This window comes from Fukomys damarensis, unplaced genomic scaffold (assembly GCF_012274545.1).
Source record: "Fukomys damarensis isolate Sample0158 unplaced genomic scaffold, DMR_v1.0_HiC HiC_scaffold_1, whole genome shotgun sequence".
NCBI classification, from domain to species: domain Eukaryota; kingdom Metazoa; phylum Chordata; class Mammalia; order Rodentia; family Bathyergidae; genus Fukomys; species Fukomys damarensis.
In genome coordinates this window covers 12,574,003-12,592,927 of record NW_022900913.1, presented here as the reverse complement: position 1 = coordinate 12,592,927, position 18,925 = coordinate 12,574,003, and the positions used below count along the sequence as shown (strand labels likewise).

General features: G+C 48.3%; 1 protein-coding gene across 5 annotated transcripts in view; it reads left to right on the top strand.

The window, feature by feature from the left end:
• Positions 1-18,925, top strand: part of Retreg1 (reticulophagy regulator 1) — a 95,472-nt gene that overhangs the window by 18,883 nt on the left and 57,664 nt on the right. The window contains exon 1 of one of the 5 annotated variants that reach the window (XM_033757611.1): positions 744-826. The exons of 3 other annotated variants lie outside the window; for them this stretch is intronic. Coding sequence is in view for 1 of the 2 variants with exons in the window: in XM_033757459.1 (XP_033613350.1) it covers positions 17,008-17,141 (134 nt within the window). In the remaining variant the exon portion in view is untranslated. Of the gene's footprint in view, positions 1-743; positions 827-17,002; positions 17,142-18,925 lie in introns of those variants that run through there. One more of the 5 variants, XM_033757459.1, reaches the window with a different exon arrangement.

Genomic DNA, 18,925 nt, shown 5'->3' with positions numbered 1-18,925 from the left:
AGAATGCCCAAGCCGAGGAAAGCAGATGAGCTCTGAAGCCAGAAGAGGCAAGGAGACAGCTTCGGGAAGGAGGGAAGGGCGCCCACAGGCAGGGTGGGGTCTGACTGGCAGAACTGTGTGCCGAGCCCCGGTGGGGTTTAAAGACGCTGAGTTGTGGTCACCGGTCACGGCTGTCACGAGGACTGAACAGTTACATCCCCTGTGATGCGCAGGAACTGGCTTTTGCTTAGCACAGCCAGGGAGTTTGCCAGGTGACAGAGGAAATGAGGCTTGACCTGACTGGAGGGAGAGCTGAGCCCTGAGAGGGGCCACAGGGCAGAGGACAGAAGGGCAGTTTCGCAACAGCAGGGCAGAGCACAGGTGGCTGAGGACTGGCCTGAGGAACATTCCTGCTGGGCAGAGTCGAAAGAGGGACTGAAGAGGGAGCCACTGTGGTCAGAAAAATCATGAATAAGTCACGAAGACGCCACGCCTAGAGCCAGAGGAGAAGGGTGTCAGGGAAGTGGTCATCACCCACGTCCTTAGAGCACGGAGGATGCCACTGCCACACCTGAACTGTTTTCGGCTGTGGTCAGGATAAGTGTCCCCCATACCTCCATGTGTCAAAGGCTTGGTCACCAGTCTGTGGTGCTGTTTGAGGGTGGTGGAACCTTTAAGAGGTGGGGCCTAGTGGGAGGAAGTGACGTCCTGAATGTGCCCAGCCCTTTCACTTTCTGGCTACCGTGAGGCGATCAGCTTCATCCCGTGCAGGACCAGTATGGTGCACAGCCTCACCACAGGCCCAGAAGTAGTTGGCCAGCCAGTCACGGACTGACCTGCTGAAACTGTGAGCCTAAACAAACCTTTCCTCTTTTTAACTTGATCTGCTCAGCTGTATTTGTTACAGTAATAGTAAGCTTACTCAACGCAGCTGTCTTTATAAATAGCGCTTGGTATATTTTGTTTATGTGTATGGAAGAGAAGGAGGTTTTTAGTAGTGAAAAACCAAATTAGGGGCTAAAGGAAAAGATGAAAGCTGAGAAAATGGATGTGTGGTTGGTGTGAGCTCCATAATGGAAAATGGTGGTGGTGAATGGATGGAGAGAAAATAAACAGTGATCCAGAAAAGCATCAGCTGGGTTTTATTTTGTTTTCTATTTTTATTGTGATAAAATACAGACAACATAAATTTACCTCCGTGACATTTAGTACAGTAAATACAGAATCGTGATACCACTGTCACTGTCTAGTTCTAGACTGTTTTTATCACCCAGAGAGAAAACTCTACAACCACCAAGCAGTCACTCCTCTTTCTCCTCTCCTCTAGCTCCTGGCAGCCACAGCCTTCGTCTCTCTGTGGATTCACCCTCTCCTAGATATTGCCAGTCAGTGGACCCATGTGACCATAGCCTGTGTCTGGCTTCTTTCACTTAGCATAATGACTTCTGTATTCACCCACGCTGTAACTCTTATCGGCAGTCCATTCCTTTCATGGCTGAATAATATTCCATTTCTGGATATACCATATTTTGCTTTTCTGTCAGTCGATAGACACTTGCATTACCATGGTACTTCAGGTTACAGTTTGGTCCACAAACAGAAGCGTTTAGCAAACTTTTGCTTTTGTTTGTGACCCCTGCATTGGGCAGTGAACACGACTGAAGCCATCTTTCCCACACAAACACAAACATGGCCGTCTTTTCCAGAATCATGGAACAAATTAAATTCTTAAACCAGGGTTCCGGTACTGTATTCCCATCTCTTGGCCCGTGTTAATAGTGAGCAGCTGGTTTTCATCTTCTTTGGTTTTGGCCTCAAAATAGCAAGCCGTGAGCACTTGAGTGAAGCAGAAGACGGGACAGCAGGGCCACCTCAGGCGGGCTGCCGGGCTGCTGGGCAGAACTTGCAGGAGAGGAGCTCTGCCGTGAGTGTGTGGGAGCACGCCTGGGAGGCCCTGGGCGGTGGCCGGCGTTGTTCACCATCCGTAAATCTCCTTGGAAAATGCAAGCTGACAAGTGGCAGTCCCCAGCGTGCCCTCCGCATCTGTCCTCAGAGCCATGTTTCTGTTTAATTCCTTTCTTTTTTTGGTACTGGAATCAAACTCAGGACCTTGCGTGTGCAAGGCAGGTGGCGGAACCACTGAGCTAAATCCCCGGCCCCTGTTTAATTCCTTTTTATTTATTTGTTTCTTTGGTACCAGGGATCGAACTCGGGTCCTTACGCTTGCTAGGCAGGTGGTGGAACCACTGAGCTAAATCTCTGGCCCCTGTTTAATTCCTTTTTAAAAAGAGCGAGTATGATGCGAAAGGGAAATTCAGGACTCAAACGCTACTATTTAGGGGTCTTTGGTGTGAGAAGAAGCAGGCAGGGCCATGGTGCCTGCCCCGGGCGTCTTGCTGTTGCCATGTGCTGTTTATTAGTCCTTACTTGTGCCTGTTTTTATACCTGAACAACTGGGAGAGAGAACTTATAATCCTGCTGTCATTTGGCTTGTATTCTTAGAGAGTATTTTTAAACCGTAACATTCAGAGCCGTCTCGTGTCATTGTAAGCCCAAGAGACCTCTTCAGTGTTTCTTTCTCCTGAACTACAAGCTTGAAGTTTTGAATAGTAGTTTTTACTTCCACAGAAAATACATGGACAACATCTTGGCCTTGATAATGGCTTCGTTTTTGACAAGTGATTGTTATCTTTATTAGAATGAGTGAGGGTATTTTCGATCGTGATTCAGGAGTCATCTGCTATGGAAAGAAACAGCCTGTATTCCAAAATTTACTAAGTGAAACATCCTCAGATCCCAAAATAGCTGTTTATTTTTAATAAATCACACATTTTAATGCTTTTTCCATCGGGAATAAGTTGGAGTGAAATCATCTTGCTTTTAGTGGGTGCACCAGGCTTGGAATACACAATGAGGGCTTAGTAATTGAATGTCTCAAAATGAGAAACTGCCGGGTGTGGTATCTCATGCCTGTGATCCCATTGCTCCGGAGGCTGAGGCAGGAGGATCATCATGAGTTCAAGGCCAGCCTGGACTACATAGTGAGTTCAAGGCCAGCCTGAAATACATAGTGAAAAACCCTGTCTCCAAACAAACAAGCAACACCCCCCAATCAAACAAAAACAACCAAAAATAAAATGAGAAAGAAACTTGTATTTTGCAGCTGAGAAATGGGTGTAAAACAGGACTGCCCTGGGTCTTTACAAACACCCCACAGTCTCATGCAGTACCTAGGTGATGTGAGTAGGGGCTCGCAGAAAGGGAAGCAATCCTGATTGCGGAATTGTGCTACGCCTGAACCGGAAGTCAGGTCTCAAACTCTCCTTGATCTGCAGTCAACACGCAGAAGCCCTCCAGTGACTAAATGAGTGTTAGAATGTGAGCGTGATCCTTTCCACGCCAGCGGAAGAGTAAGTAGTCAGCTGGGTTCTGGGGAAGGCTTTTCCCGATATGGCCAGCTGATTTCCGGAAGAGGGATGAGCCGTTCCCATGTAAGAAGGTGACGTCAGCGAGTACAGGGAGGCCGGAAGCAGCGGCGGAGGCTGTGTGGCAGGTTCCACGCTCCCAGGCCACCTCAGTAATGTTTGCTGCTCCCCACTGCGACTTTACCTGGTGCCTGGGCCCCAGATTCTTGTCCTGGCTGGGGCTGCTGTTCCAGGTTCCAGGGGTGCTGAAGCAGGAAGCGCTTGTTTCTCACAGTTCTGAGGGCTCACACATGTGGTGACCAGAGGACCAGCATGGTCAGGTCCTTGGTGGGGGCCTCTTCCTACGGTACCTGCGCATGGCAGCATGGGAACACTGTGGCCCTCCGTTCCCTGATAAGGGCACCAATTTTATTGGGAAGGATTCCATCCACAAATGACCTCAGCCAAACCCATTTGTCTCCCAAATTCCCCATCTCCTGAGGCTGTCATTTGGGGTGCGGGCTTCCATGGATGAGTTTGGGGGGTGTGGGCCTTCAGGCCTTGGCACTCTCCTTCCCCGTGTGCTCCATCTCCCTGTTCAGAACTCAATTCTCTAGATAAGTGGAGGAATTCACTGGGTTGATACAACTCATAAAGATGCTGGATTAGTTAGGAAATTGCAGCTAATCCAAGCCTCTGGAAAGGATCACAATAAACAGATCATAAAGATAATCTGTTCTGTACTCTGGTTCCTGGGGAAGGGATTATTTGCTAATATTTTTGATTATATAGTTCTAGTTTTCATGACCTTCTGATACAAAGAGGAATGTTCTTTTGAATTCTTTTAGACACTTTTTCCTGCCTATTACTATTGAGTTCTGGGTCCCCTGAATTTTGGGAGTTATTTCAAGAGATGGTATAGATATTTTAATTTGGACCACAGAGGATTATGTCATTTTCAGGCTTATTTCTTATCTGATGATTTGGAAGATAATTTCACCACTACCAATGTGGGCCTCACTTAGTGGTAGATGTGGGATAGGGAGTGTCTATCATAGTAGAGCCATAGACTAGCAATACAATATCAAGACCAGAGGTGTTAACCAATCCTGACTGCCCTCTCTTTCCCTCAGCCTGGATTTTGACAGATGATGCCTCTTCATTGAAGTTGAGGAGAGAATCCAGACAAAGGAGAAAAATGGGTTGTCTTGGTCTGTTTTTCTGTTGCTACAATAACATTCCCGAGACTGGGTACATTAATTTGCTTTCTGTGACTGTGGCAATATATCATCTTATAAGGAGGAAGGATCTTTTGGCTTGTGGTTACAGAAGGCTCAGTCCCTAGGGTCTTGGGTCTGCTGCTTTGGGCCCGTGGTGGCATGGTACATCCTGGTGGGACTGTGTGTGAAGAAGGCCATGCTTCTCATGGCAATGAAAAGCACAGAGAGAGGTAGGGCTCTGGGACCCAAGATTCCCTCCAAGTGCACACCCCAGTGGTCTAACTTACATCCATCAGCTTCTCTGTCCTAATGTGTTCATATCTCCCAACAGTGCAACCAAACCTGTAGTGCGTGGCCAGTGGGGACATTTATGGCCCAAACTACAATGCCAGGCAAGTAAATAAAGAATAGATGTGCGTTTGGCTCCTGGTTCCGGAGGCTGGGAGGTCCAGGAGCAGAGTGACCACATCTGTTCAGCATCTGGGGGTGGGGCTTATTGTCGCCTCATAGTGTGGCAGGGGGACATCACTTGGTGAGATAGAGCAGGTGTGCTAGACAGAGTTCTTTCATGACAAAGCCACCGTGATAATGACCCTACTTCCATGATAGCGACACTCACCCACACACAAGGGCAAGCCAACATGAATTTGTCCTTGGCAGTGGTGGGATTAACTCTCCAGCCTAGGAACTTTTGAGAGACACATTGGAACATTCTGAGCCTGGCCCCTGGATTCATGTCCTTCTCACGTGCAGAATACCTTTATCCCATTGCAGTATCTACAGAGTCTGCGCCAGTGCCCAAGTCCCAAGTCCAGCGTTTCAGCTAAGTGAGATAGAGTGGGATGTGAGGCGTGATCCGTGCTGATGTGTGTTCCCTCCAGCTGGGAGCCCACACTCTTCCAGATGCACTGGCGGGGCAGGCACCGACATTCCTGCTCATTCGCCATTCATTCACTGATTCATTCATTCAGGGCAGCAGAGCAGTTAAGTTTGCAACACATATTGGGATCATACTTAAACCATAATATGGGTAATTATAAAATGTTTTTGTCTAAAAGGTTAAAGCATGGTGGTTTCAAAATCCTTTAGAGTTCTTCTTAATTGGCCCTTCATGTGAAACCGAACAGAAACAGTTTTAATAATGAATGCGTTATGACCCTGTCTTAACTACTTTTTTCACTGATGGAACAAAATATCCACGACTCACAAGTTAAAGGAGGAAAAAGTTTATTTCAGCTCACAGTTTGTAGAGGTCTCGGTTTGTACTCGTCTGACTCTGAGTCAGGGGAGCATGGCCAAGGGACATGGCAGGCAAGAAGCACAGAGATTTCTTTTTTCTTTCCTGTTTCCTTCCGTCCAGGCTATAAGCCTATTTTGGTTGCTGCCCCCTGTATCCAGGGAGGGTCTTCCCTCTTCACTATGTCCATCAGCCACAGCCCGAACCATGCTAAACCAATCAGTGGATTGATCCAGTATCACACACTAATGATCCAGTCGCTCTCAAAACCCTACCTAGGAGTGCATGAGGCTTTAGGGGACAGCTAGATATAAGCAATAACAGACAGCCTTATTTGCATATATTTTTCTCTATTGCATGAGGACTGTTGATGAGTTATTGCTATATGACAGAAAATATAAAATTTCTGTGGCAAACAGCGTGCATGTATTTCTTGCTTCTGTGTCTGGGGGTTGGCCAGGGTTCAGGTGGTTCAGGTAGGGTCAAGTCTTTTAGCCTTATTGGCCTAGAGGGTATGAAAGGTGTACCATCTTCATGGACAAGGAGGAGCCCAGTACATGAACCCAGTTGTTCAAGCTCTGCCTGTTCATATCCTGTGAATGAAACCCAGTCACCTGGCCAAATCCAAGGCCCATGAGCAGAACATACCTGTGGACCCCACAGTGAAGAATTATGGCTCATAATTTAATCTGGCATTAAATGTTTTTTATTACTAGGTGGGAATATTTTTCATGTAGTTAGATGGGTTTTTATTCTATATTCAGTGCCTTTCGAAGATCTTCAGAATACTTTTAAAATGTGTATTATATGTATTTTTCACTTACAGGATATAAGCTTCTTAAACCCAATTCCTTATTTATTTCTTTACTTATTTACTCATGAGATGCAGGATCCTGTAGTCCATTCTGACCTCAAATGCCTAGTCTTAAGCAGCCCTCCTGCCTCAGCATTATTGGTAGCTGGAACTATCCATAAATGCCATCGCACCCAGCTTCTACTCATTTATTTAAAAAAATGCTACTTTAAATACTTTTTGACCCTTGGAATTTTATATGTATAGCTTAAATTTTTTACTATAAATATTAGTTTTTCTTAGCACTAATTTTAATGAATTTGTTCAGTACCTTATTATTTTTCAGCCTTTTAAAACCAGAACAGTTTCACCCACTAATAATTTTGGGATATGAAATTGCTGGCAAATTTGATGTTATAATGATGTTTCTGCACATGTTCGTATATTTACAGCCAAAAGGGCTTTGGAATACCTGTCCTTATGTGACTGAGTACATCATGTACCTTTATTTTTATAGAGGGTCTCCTTGTACATGTTGAAAGTGGAACTTGGAAGAATCAGCTGTATCCTTTGGCGGAATCATCCATCTGTAGCATAAATAATGCTGCTAAAACATGAGGTGTTTTTTGGTTTTGGATCATAAATTAAACTCCCATTGTTGGTTACACTCATGGTTATTTAACAGAAGCCACCAGGGAGCCCACAGTTGTCTGTTTTGCAATAGTAGAGCTGAAAGGAAATGTGGAAGCCAAATTCCTGTTTTCTGTTCAGCAGTTTGTTACCATCTCTGCTGTGGCTTAATGAAGTCTCTTTCGTCTTGGGCCTGACTCTGAAATTGTTCTTGTAGGGAGGCTTGGAATTTAGCTCGGTGGCACTGCTGTACCTGCCTTACAAGCATAAGGTGTGAGTTGAATCCCCAGTACTAGGAAAAAAACTGGGTAGCTGTAATTCTTCTTGTTTTTGGTGATATTTGTAAAGGGCTGAAACACTTTGGAAATGTCAGACCTTCTGGCTGTGAAGAGCGATGAAGTGACATGTGTCAGGGTCACCCGGCAGGTCTCTGGCAGAGCTGCCGTTTTGGATTCCTGCTTCCATGTTGGGGCTGCCTTCCCGGAGACATCTGCAGCTGGAGCTGGTGGATTCATCCTTCCAGCACCCCGCAAGCATCCGCTGTGTGTAAGGCGGACTCTGTTGGACCTGCGGCACAGTGGCTTGAGATTTTTGTTTTGTGTTTCCCTGGAAGTTAGAGCACGGGGAAGGTGTGGAAGGTCAGAGAGGTGTTTGAGATAACTACAGAAGTGTGCATGGTTGAGCTTAGCGGAAGCTGTGAGAATTTACCTTTCAAAAATTCTAGGGATTCCACTGGTGTTTGTTCTGCATAAAGGGACGGAGTCTGCACCAGGAGAATAAATACAGCCGGAGCTGTTACATCCTCAGGAGAGGTTTTCCTTGGCCCTTCAGGCCTTGAGGGGAACGAGCCCGTGGTTATATTTAGGCTGACTCTTTTTCTCATTGAAATGATCATTTTAAGAGGGTGTAAGGAAAAGGTAGGTGGGAGGGAGGGCAGCCGATTTATTTTGTGTATGCTGATTATTACTTTAGAATTGCAGTCTGGCTTTGGTTTTTACTTCCACTGAATCATCACCCTGTTTTCCTATCACCTGTTAAAATTATTCTGTCTCTGTTTTTAGTCACAAAAGTGCCTTTGGTACAACACGTTGCTTCTAGCAACTTATAGAGGGTTGAATGTTTCTGTATCTGAAGATAAGAAATTTCAAGTTTGGTGCAGTGGAAAATGCTGTAGGAAAGGGAATTGTTTTCTTCTCAGTGCTCTTGTTTCTTCTTGGCCTCTGCAGTAACAACCAGGGTCCCTGTCTGTCTGGTACAAGGAAAGAAGCAATTGTTAGGGAACTCAGCCATCTGTTGGAAACTCAGAGTAAGAAATGCAAAGAATCAGAACCAGGAAGATCCTAAGACAGAGCCACTTAAGGGCTCCCCCATATCAGAGGGGGGCCCCAGAAGCTTGGAGGGGAGAGAAGTTGGTCAGAGAAATGGAGCCCACGCTGGAGATGGCCACGGTGAACTGGGAGCCGGGGCCTCTGCGAAGCCCACGCTGGAGATGGCCATGGTGAACCAGGAGTCGGGGCCTCTGCGCTAAGTGCTTCCCGAGTTTTACCTCAATTATCTCCAAGACAGATCCATGGTGCCGGTATTGCTCGTCCTGTTGATAAGACCAGGACTGCTCGGGTGACCATACCAAAGTGACAGACAATTTCTGCTTTTGCCTGTCTCCTCCCACCACCACTGACTACACCAAATGCATCTAGGGCATTCTGTATCACAGAGCATGCACATATATTTTCTCAGGACATAGCTGCTGCTTCTTTTTTTTTTTGATACCAGGGATTGAACTCGGGCCCTTGCACTTGTGAGGCATGCGGCAGAACCATTGAGCTAAATGCGCGGCCCAGGACATAGCTTAAACAGTGTTTTAGAAAATAAAGATATGGTCAGGAATTGAAAATGTTCTCATCACATACCAGCTCGGTGCTTGGAGATCAGAGTAGGCCACAGCCCATGGATGTCCTGGGGGTTCTCCAGATCATGGGGAGACAAAGTAGATTTTTTGTAAGTGAAATATTTCTTCGCTGTAAAAAGCTGTTAGTTAGTAGGCTGAAAGCTTACTTTTCATCCCCAAATGAAGCTGTATTTGCAGCAAGATTATATCAGTGTCTGTCAATTTTTTTTTTTTAATTGGCAAAAACTTCTCCATGCATGAAAAAGAACAGTCTTTAGACAGTGGCACCAGTGGGGGAGACACTGAACTTTGAGAAACTCAGCCTCGTTCTCTAGGACTTACTTTCTCAGTGACTTATTGTAGAATTAGGTACTCACGACACTGTGGTAGGCCGAGTACAGTCCAGAAGCAACCCAAGGTGACAACGAAGTGTGGAGAAATGGTCAAAGCCAGCTCAGTGGGGAACTTCAGAGGCCTTTTTAATTAATGGTGCTAGGAAGTTTTAATATCCATATTGGAGGAATATGCATTGGATCCATGGCATGTACTGTACACGAAAATTAACTCAAAAGGGAACACGGGCCTAAATGTACACCTAAGTCTATAAAACTTCTAGAAGGAAACCTAGAAGGCAATCTTCGTAGACCTGGGGTAGCGGAAGATTTTTTAAATATTATCCGATAGGCCTGGCCCATAAATGAAGAAATTTGATTCCGTCAAGATCAGAACTCTGACTTTAGCAGATACCATGAAGAGAATGAACAGACAAACTGCAGACCAGGGGGGCAATATTTGAAAAGTTCATCTGTCTATTAAATAACTTTTATTCTGAGTATGTAAAAACTATTAACTGAAGCCGGGGATTTAGCTCAGTGGTTCTACCGCCTGCCTCGCAAGCACAAGGACCTGACTTCGATTCCTGGTACCAAAACAAAACAAAACAAACCAACAAAAACCTCTTAATTGTTATTGTGTGATTTCTTGATAGCAGGCATTCTTTGTGGGGTGAGATGGAATCTCAGCTATCAAGAAATCACACAATAACAAATGTTGACGGGGTTGTGGGGAGAAAGGAACCCTTCTCCATTGTTGGTGGGAGTGCAGACTGGTGCAACCACTGTGGAAATCAATACGGAGATACCTCAAAGAGCTGGGACAGGAGGTTCCATTTGACCCAGCCATCTCGCTGCTGGGTATCTTTCCAAAAGAATTAGAAGAATCATATCACAGTGATATATGCACACCTGTGTTTATAGTGGCACAGTTTGTAATAGCTAAAACTTGGAAACAGCCCGTTTGCCCATCAGTTGGAAAATGGATAAAGAAGATGTGGTTTTTCTATAAAATGGAATACTACTCAGCCATAAAGAACAAGAAATTAGATTCATTCATAGGAAAATGGATACATATTGAGGATATACTCCTAAGTGAAATAAATTAGTCACACGTGCAAATACCAAATAGTTTCTCTAGTGTGAAAAACTGTAACAGTACATAAGATCCTAATGATATAATTGATAATGTGAAATAGGAAGAAAAGGGCTAAAGGTGTAGGGAAAGTGGGAAGGGTAGGGGAAAGGTAATAAGGGAAAGGAAAAAATAGGAGAAAATGAAAAAATGGAAATAAAGTAAATGGGAGGAGAGGAGGGGGTGAAGGGAGGGCAAGGACAAGGGGAAAAATGAGATCCAAGACCTGTCATGTAAAGGTACAAGATCCCAATAATGAATGTGACTGTATTGTATATCTAAAATGTACCAATAAACTCAATGAGAAAGAACAAAAACAAAAAAACCAAACCTCTTAATTGATAAAAGTTCAGACATTCCAGTAAAGAGAGCATCGAAGACTTGAACAGATACCTAGCAAATGAGACAGGCAGGCAAAAAGCTGCTCAGCATTATTAGACAGGAGAACTGCATGTGAAAACCATAGTCGGACAGAGGCCACTGTACCTACTCAAGTGGCTAAAATTAAGAAACAGGCCGTCCCGAGCGTTTATACGGCTGTGGAGGAATTGGAACCTTCATATACTACTGGTGGTTGGCTGTGTGGTACAACCCTTTTCTCAAACTGTGTAGCAGTTTCTTAGGAAGATAAATATGCAGGTATGGAGGTGCACACCTGTAATCCCAGTCCCCGAGAGGCCGAGGCAGGACCATGTAGAGGCCAGCCTGGGCTATATAGTGAGTTCAAGGCCAGCCTGAACTGCATGAGACCCTGTCTCGAAAACAAAAGCAAAAACAAACCCAAAAGCAACAAAAAACAAGAACAAGAAGAATGAACAGACAGACAAACCAAAAAAACGGACAGTAGAAATAAAGCATGGTATAGCCATACAGTCAGAAGTCATTGTTGATATGCTCATAATTGAAACAACAGGGAGGAACCCCAAATAGTTCTGCTGCGTAAAGGATGCCAAACAAAAGTTTACTGTACTGTTTATACGAACAGTTTGAAGTGCAAACTACTCCATGGTGAGAAAGCAGATGTGTGGCTTGGGGGCGTTAACAGCGGTGGGGTGATGGAGCCGTCGCTGTGCTGATTTTGGTGATGGATTGATGGGCACAGCTATGCAGAAGTTATCCAACGGTGCGGTGTAAATGCGCACAGCTCACTGTCAGTCAGTCATTCTGAAGCTGTTACAACAAAGCAGGTCTGGCAGTCAGCCCTGGATGCGTGAAAGAGTGGGAAGAGAGGAAGGGTTCCTTTTGTGTACAAGTCGGACGGTCATTCTGGCGCCAGTTCGGAAGCCCTTTCGGGTGACTGAGGCAGCCTTTCCCCGGTGCTGGGCCCCTTGTGCTTCTTTCAAAGTGATCATTAGTCTGTACTTTACTCTGAGAAGAAACGACTTTTGGTGCTGTAGTGCAGGCTTGGGCAGGTGTAGGCCTGAGCTGTGACCTGAGGTCAGGCGGGGGTGGTTTTCGGTCTTCTTGCTTGGGAGAAGCGAAGCGAGGGCGTGGCTGGAGGCAGATGGGTTCTCTTGATGTAAGACCCTGTCCGTGTTTCTCCCACTTCCAGCCTACCCTCTGTTTTTGAAGTCTCTGTCACCTGCTGCTCCAGCGGGAGCCTCTCCTCAGACAAAGCCTTCGGTTTCAGTCAGCTGGGACTTCGAGATTTTGTCTTTTGAGACAGGGTCTCACTGTGGTGCAGGCTGGCCTTGAACTCGCTGTGTGGCCCAGGCTGGTGTTACGGGTACGCGACCCCATGGCTCACTGGGGCCTTTGGTTTTATGTTTGCACCTTTGTTTTTTCCTGGAAAGCAGAGCAGTGGTCTCGGGGCCTGGTGGGCTGCGGAGGTGAGGAGGTGGGTGGTGTTGGAAATGTGCCTTGCTTGCTGTGATGGTGACTTCGTGGGTGTGAACATCTATCAGAGAGGCGTCCACATTTGTGCTTGGGGCGGATACAGTCTATCATCTATGAACTCTCTCTCAGTAAAGTTATTTTGAGAACTCCTAACCTCGCCCTCTGCCACAGGCTTTGCTGTGCTTTGTCTCCTAGGGGTGGGTGTCGGAGCCAAGTCTCCATGTGGTGTTAGAGGCAGGAATCACAGGCATTCTGGTGACAGCCTTGGGTTGGTTCTCCTAGGGCGTCCTGCCTGGCCACCACAGGCCTTCTGTCTGGGTCAGTGCGCTCTGGCTCCCTGAGGACCACTGCCCTTAGGACCTCACCAGCACCCAAAGGAGCTGCCCGATCTTGGACTTTAAGCCTCCAAACTGTGAGCCAGGTAAACCTTTTCTTTTTCACAACGTTGCCTGCCTTTGGGTATTCTGTTACAGTAACAAAAAGTGATCTAATATCGGCATATTGATTACTTTTTATTTTTAAACTTGGGTGTGCGTCTTTGCCTCTGTGTTTTTAAGGGCAGAATCAAGTATGAAATTGAGGCTTTTGTCTCTGATAATTGCTTTAATCCAGTTGTGTTGCTATGACCAAATACCTTAGGCTGGAGAATTCATAGGCAACAAAAGTGTCTTGCTGTCAGTTCTGAGGCTGGGAGGTCTGGGTTCAAGTTGTAGACAGACTCATCTGCACAGGTTTTGTTCCTTGGGGTGGCGCCTGCTTGCTGTGTCCCGCTGTGGTGGAAGGGAAGGAGCCGGCCCTCAGCATCCTGCAGGGGTCCTGCCCCACTGCTGATAGAAGCCCTGGAGGCTGTCCCAAAGGCCGGAGCTCTGATACTTCTGTGGGTATCGGGTTCCAGCCTGCAACTGGGAACAGGAACTCATCTCTTCCTGAGGCTCCAGCCGAGTCGGGGGCCTACAGAGCTGTCACCTCTGGAGTCTCTCGTGGTCACGTCACATGGAAAATCTCTACTTGTTGGCTGCTGAGCCTGTCTGCCTCTGAGTCATGTGGCTCATGGGACCTGTGAACCAGCAGGGCTGCGTCTTCCCCTCGCTCACACCTGTGCCTCATTCTTTGCGGTGCTCGGGACGTGGAGGGCTGAGGCGGTGGGAGGCTGCGGCTTCCTCTGCAGTCTTCGGAGGAGGCCAAAGTGCAGCAGTGCACACAGCCAGCGTGTCCCCAGTCGGTACAGCCTTACTGACCACCCTCCTTTCTCTTTGGTGATCACCTGCTAGTTCTGAATGACTCAATAGCAAGTATGTCTTTACATCTTTCCCAGATTTTCTGTGTGTGTTGTTAGGGGGCCAACCCAGAGGAGCTGCACTATCGAGCTGCATCCCTAATCCTTTTATTATTTTGGAGACAGGGTCTTGCTATGTTGCCCAGGCTAGGCTTGAACTTGTGATCCTCCTGCCTCAGCCTCCCGGTTGCTGGGACTGCTAGTGTGTGTCACCACGCCCAGCTCCCGATTTGGTTTTCTTAGAGTGACAGAGTGAATTGTTCCCTGGGATATGGACGAATTTCGTGACAAGGCCAGAAGCAAAGGCTTTGAGTTTTTTGTACCAATTAAATTTGTGGCAGGAGCGAATCTGGTCAGTACCCGCTCAAGGTGGGTGTTTCTGGATGACAGTCGCACAAAGCCAGTTGGCGTCCTGAGCTCCTGGCCGGGCCTCAGTACCCTTCCTGTGGCTGTACCCTGTGTGTCTTCTCCGGTTTCATCAGCAATTGGCTTTATGGATGATGTTGCTCAATAAACATAGCCAGTAAGAAATTTACAAGTGCACAGGGCGCATTGGCAGCACAGAGGCCATTGCCATAGGATGGGAATAAAACTGCTGCACCAGCCCTGCTGGGTTGGTGATCTTAGCTGGTGAGCCTGAGTTTAAGAAATTCTCTTTGGATTCCTAGACTTTCATCAAAAAGTTCCAAAAAGGCCCAGTGGCAAAGGGCTTGCCTAGAACAGGAAGGCCTGGGTTCCATTCCCAGAAAAATAAGGGGCAAAACAAGCTTTAAAGCAGCCAGTTGTGATAAATCTAGGCACTGAGTCAGTTTTCTAGCCTGAGGCTGCATTACTTGAAAAGGAACTGGTATTTTCAAACATGTCACTCAGTTCGGTCCATATCCGCTAAGTGGAGAATCAGGTACCAGTAATTATGTGACATCCAAATGTCTGGGAAGGGAACTCATTAGTTTCTGACCATTTCTCAAAACCTATTCAGGGCAAGAGCAAGAAGCAAGGGACACACACCTGGTAAAGAAAGGTGTGGGAGCTTGGAGCTTGGAGAGTGACGGAGCCCTGGGACCCTGGTCATGGGATGTGGGGCGAAGGCCGCCTTGTGACCTTTCCTTGTCTCCTGGCTCGTTCGGCCTGGTCCCGATTACAAAACATGTTCTGGAAATTATGTCCAGAGGGCGCCAGCCCTCAGCGACAGCTTATTTCTGGAGTGGTGCAGCTGCCCTGGCTGCAGGGGTGTGTTTCCCAGCTCACCGTCCCATTAGTCACCGGCTCTCGGGACTCCCCCTGCTGGCTGCAGGGTGCAGCAGGTGAGCGCAGAGTAACATAACTTGTTTATTTCCCTCAGGCTCAGTTTCACAGGCCTAGAAGTCAGGGCTCCTTCCTTCCCCCGTGCCCCCAGCCGGTGTTCCCCTCAAGCAGCGCCCTTGAAGCCCCTCCTGGTGATGTGTGAGCTCTTCCTCTGGAAAGGCCGTTTCAGTCACCTCCGAAACACCTTGGAATACACAGGGAGGTTGCAACAGATCCTCGTGACGGCCTGAGTTTTATTTTGAACGAGTGCTCTTGCTCTGTATCCATTGTGAGGTCTGTGCCTGTGCTGAAGCAGGGACCTGGTGGTCACGATAGCCTTGGGTGTGCTAGCCTTGCAGCCGTCTGTAGAATGAGTGTCCTAAGATCCACTCTCGCAGCTCTGGGGAGGCTCAGGAGCCTGCAGACTCTCATAGCACCCGCAGCGGGGTGCATTCTGTTCATCACCGTCACTCGCTGTTGTCTTCATTGTACTGAGACGTGCTGCGCCCAACCCCGAAGCCGCTTCAGCGCTGGGCACAAGACGCCAGGGGAGTCAGAGCCAGCGGAGCACTAATCCTGCAGCTGCCGGAGAAGTCACACCACTCTGCATCTGCTCCCCTGAGCTGGCCCGGGTCCTCACGGCCTGAGCCAGGCGCCACCTGCTCCCCTTTTCAGATGAGGCTGGCAGGGTGGGGTAGGGAGCCCTGTCTCCCTGGCTTAGGGAATCTCCCTCCCAGGAGACCCCGCTAACCTCCCTGTCTCTTGCAGACAGCATTACACTTCTGTTTTTCAGGCAGCAGTAAAAAGAGGGGATGGGACCACACTGATCTTCAGTTCCGTCACCCAGTAAAGTCCTGTGATCCCATGAATATAATGTGCTGTGATGGAAAAATATGTTAAATTTGTTTAGGTTTTTGAAACATTTATTATGGTAAAAGACGCATCGCCACGCCCATGCGATACTCCCCTCACGTCCCACACTCTTATCTTACGGTTCCGGCCACTTTCTGTAGCCCTTCTGAAAGTCCTCTTTTGTGAGTGTCATTAGTTGCACTGTGGTGGCTGCCTCAGTGTTGTGAATTGATTCCTAATGGTTGCCTTTCCGAGTCGTTCTGACTTTGAGGAAGAGCCAGAAGTCTCCCAGTGCCAGATCTGGTGAGCTAGATAATGACGCACTGTAATGTTTTGAGAAGCCCGCCTTTCCATTGGGTGGCGCTCAGCAGCAGCATTCAGCAGACTTTTGATCACACCTTGTAAAAGACCCTCCCGAAAGAGGACATCCGGAACTGCTTATGGAAGTGCCAGACGGACGGGATATGTGTGTTTGAAGCCAGGGGGAGCGTGTTGAGGGCTTAGTGACAGTGTGTCTTGCACTATCAAACATTTTAAAAAATTAAATATTCCCTGTACATTTTGTTCACGCCTTGTAGGTGAGCTGAGAATTGCTGTGCCGGTGGGCTTTTTTTGCCTGGTACTTGCTATGCGAGCCATGGACCCTGTGTGAGGATAGCAGAGTGGTCCCTGGGCAGTTCTGCCCCTACAGCCTGGTGGAAACAGGTACCAGTGTAGGAGTGGCGCCCACTGAGTGGTGCAGACCCCGTTTCTCCTGTGTGCCAGTACCTGGGTCTCACATCATCCTTTGTTTTCCTTTAAAGAATTAAAAACCTTTGCAGTGTTTTGTGTTTGCAGCTGCCCCAATCCCTGGGTGCCTGGCTGGCACCTTCAGGCAGTGCACAGGAGCCGGGAATAGGATGGGCTGTGGGGCTCCGTATGAACACAGGCCTGACTCTGGACGGGGCGGAAGTCCTCAGGCCTCATTTCTTCACTTTGGAATGTGAGAGGTGGTGTTTAATGCAGGAGGTCGATGTGTGGATTAAAGCACACTGCAGCCTCCGACGTGCCTGGCGTGGTGCCTGGCCCTTGGTGTGGGCTCTGAATGCAGCGCTCTGTGATCTGCACTGCCGACTCACATGGACTCTTGCCCTGTGACAGGATGAGACCAGCTGCATGGGGCTGCTCCTGGAAGACCATTGACCTTGGGCCTTCTGTTCAAGCCCTTGCTGGTGGTGGCCGCTATGATGTGAATGTGCTCCCTGGAAGTTTAACCTCCCAAGTCCTGTGCGAATGGTATGTGGAGGGGGCTTTGGCGAGGTAATTAGGGTTACATGCAGTCCTGCGAGTGGGTTCTTCATGATGGCACTGGTGGTTTATAAAAAGGACAAGAGACCAAGCTAGAGCTCCTGCTCCATCTCACCTGGGCTGCCACCTGCCACTGATCCCATGGCAAGTGGGTCCTCACCACACCTCAGCAGCGCAGCCTTGACTTCCCAGCCTCTGGAACCCTGGGCCAAGCAAACTTCTTTATAAGTTCTTTGGCCTTGGGCGTTTTGTTTCAGCCACAGAAGGCAGATGGAGTAACTCCTGCCATCTCAGCTGTCTTGTGGCACGGGGATGGGTGCAGAGCCCATGCTCAGCCCCGGAGGATGCTGGTTCTGATGAGCTCAAGCAAATCCGTGTTAGGAAACCCAATTTCTGTCTGCCAGATTACTGTGGGGCAAGAGTCGCAGGTGACCTTTGCAGCGCATTAGTGGATGAAACATTTCAGGTCCCATTTTAATGTGGGTTCGGGCTTCTCTTCCTTGCGGTACTGTCCACACCTTGTGTCCGGGGAATGAATGTCAGAGTGGGGAGAGAATGGAGCAGGGACAGGTGTGCCCTATGTCCTTGGGGGAGGCGTGAAGACGTGGTGGCCGTCGTGCCAAGTCACATATTGTGAGGTGGCCAGTGTGTGCCGACTGACGGTCCCCAGCGCTCCGTGGTCACAGTGATCGGTTTCGTCCCAGCTGAGGGTTTAAGGAGTAAGTATGGGATTTACCATCACTCTCTGGCTTTAGGGTATTTTGTGAGAGTTTCTTTCAAGGCTGCCTATGGGAAGAGGCAGGCTCCTTCCTCAGCGGGAACTCTTAGCAGTCCTGGTTCTGGATGGTTCATTTCAGACCAGAGAGGTGAGGTGGGTGGCCCTGAACCCCCTGGCTTCCTGGGTAGGAGAAAGGTATACTCCGAGGGTGATAAAGGACTTGTCAGACTCTTGCTCTGTGTGTGTCTATCAGCTCAGGAAGATACTCGTGGCAGGTTGCTGTCCTGTCCACCCGAGCTGGTGGTCACCCCGTAGGCAGCATGCACGTGTGTGTGTGCACACGTGTGTGTGTGTGTGCACGTGCAGCTGCTGCTGTGCACACTCGGCTGTGTGCTCTGAGATGAAGTAGGGTGCTCTGATCTTGCAAGGACCGGCCCCAGCGCAGAGACCCGGGAGAATACCCATTTGTGTATTTGTAAAACATACAGTGAAATATATTCGAGGAGAGCCAGAAAAAAAAGTGATCCAAGCGTTCTGGCTTTGCATCTGTCTTCTTCGGATTGCAGCTTCTCCTTACTCCTCACAGAATGAGTTTCTGTGTTTGTGTCTTCCCTTACTCACCATCGGGCCTCTCTGCCCTGAAGCGAGTCTCTCCTACCCATCCCTGAGTCTGCAGGGCCACGGTGCCTGCCCCCGAAGAAGGGCGCAGTAAATCCTTGTGAACCCCGGGGCGACCCTGGATTGAGGAGAGGAGGGGAGCGGGAGACGTTTCCTTCAGGGCTCAGCAGCGCGGTATTCTCCATAGAGCCTCCGGTGTAGGCCGTCTTCTCGAAGGCTTCTGCCCCTTGAACACAAGGAAACCAGCGGCGGAGGAGCAGGGATGTGGAGGGGCGCAAGCCAGGGTCGAGACAGCAGCTGGCTGCACTTGAAGTGTGAAGTCGACCTGAGTGGGCTCACGAATTAGCGGGTGATTGTCCTGGCCTTGATGAGGGTGTCCCCGCCAGGAGCAGGTAATCTCCCTCCCCAGTCCTCACCCTGCAGCGGGCAGGAAGGG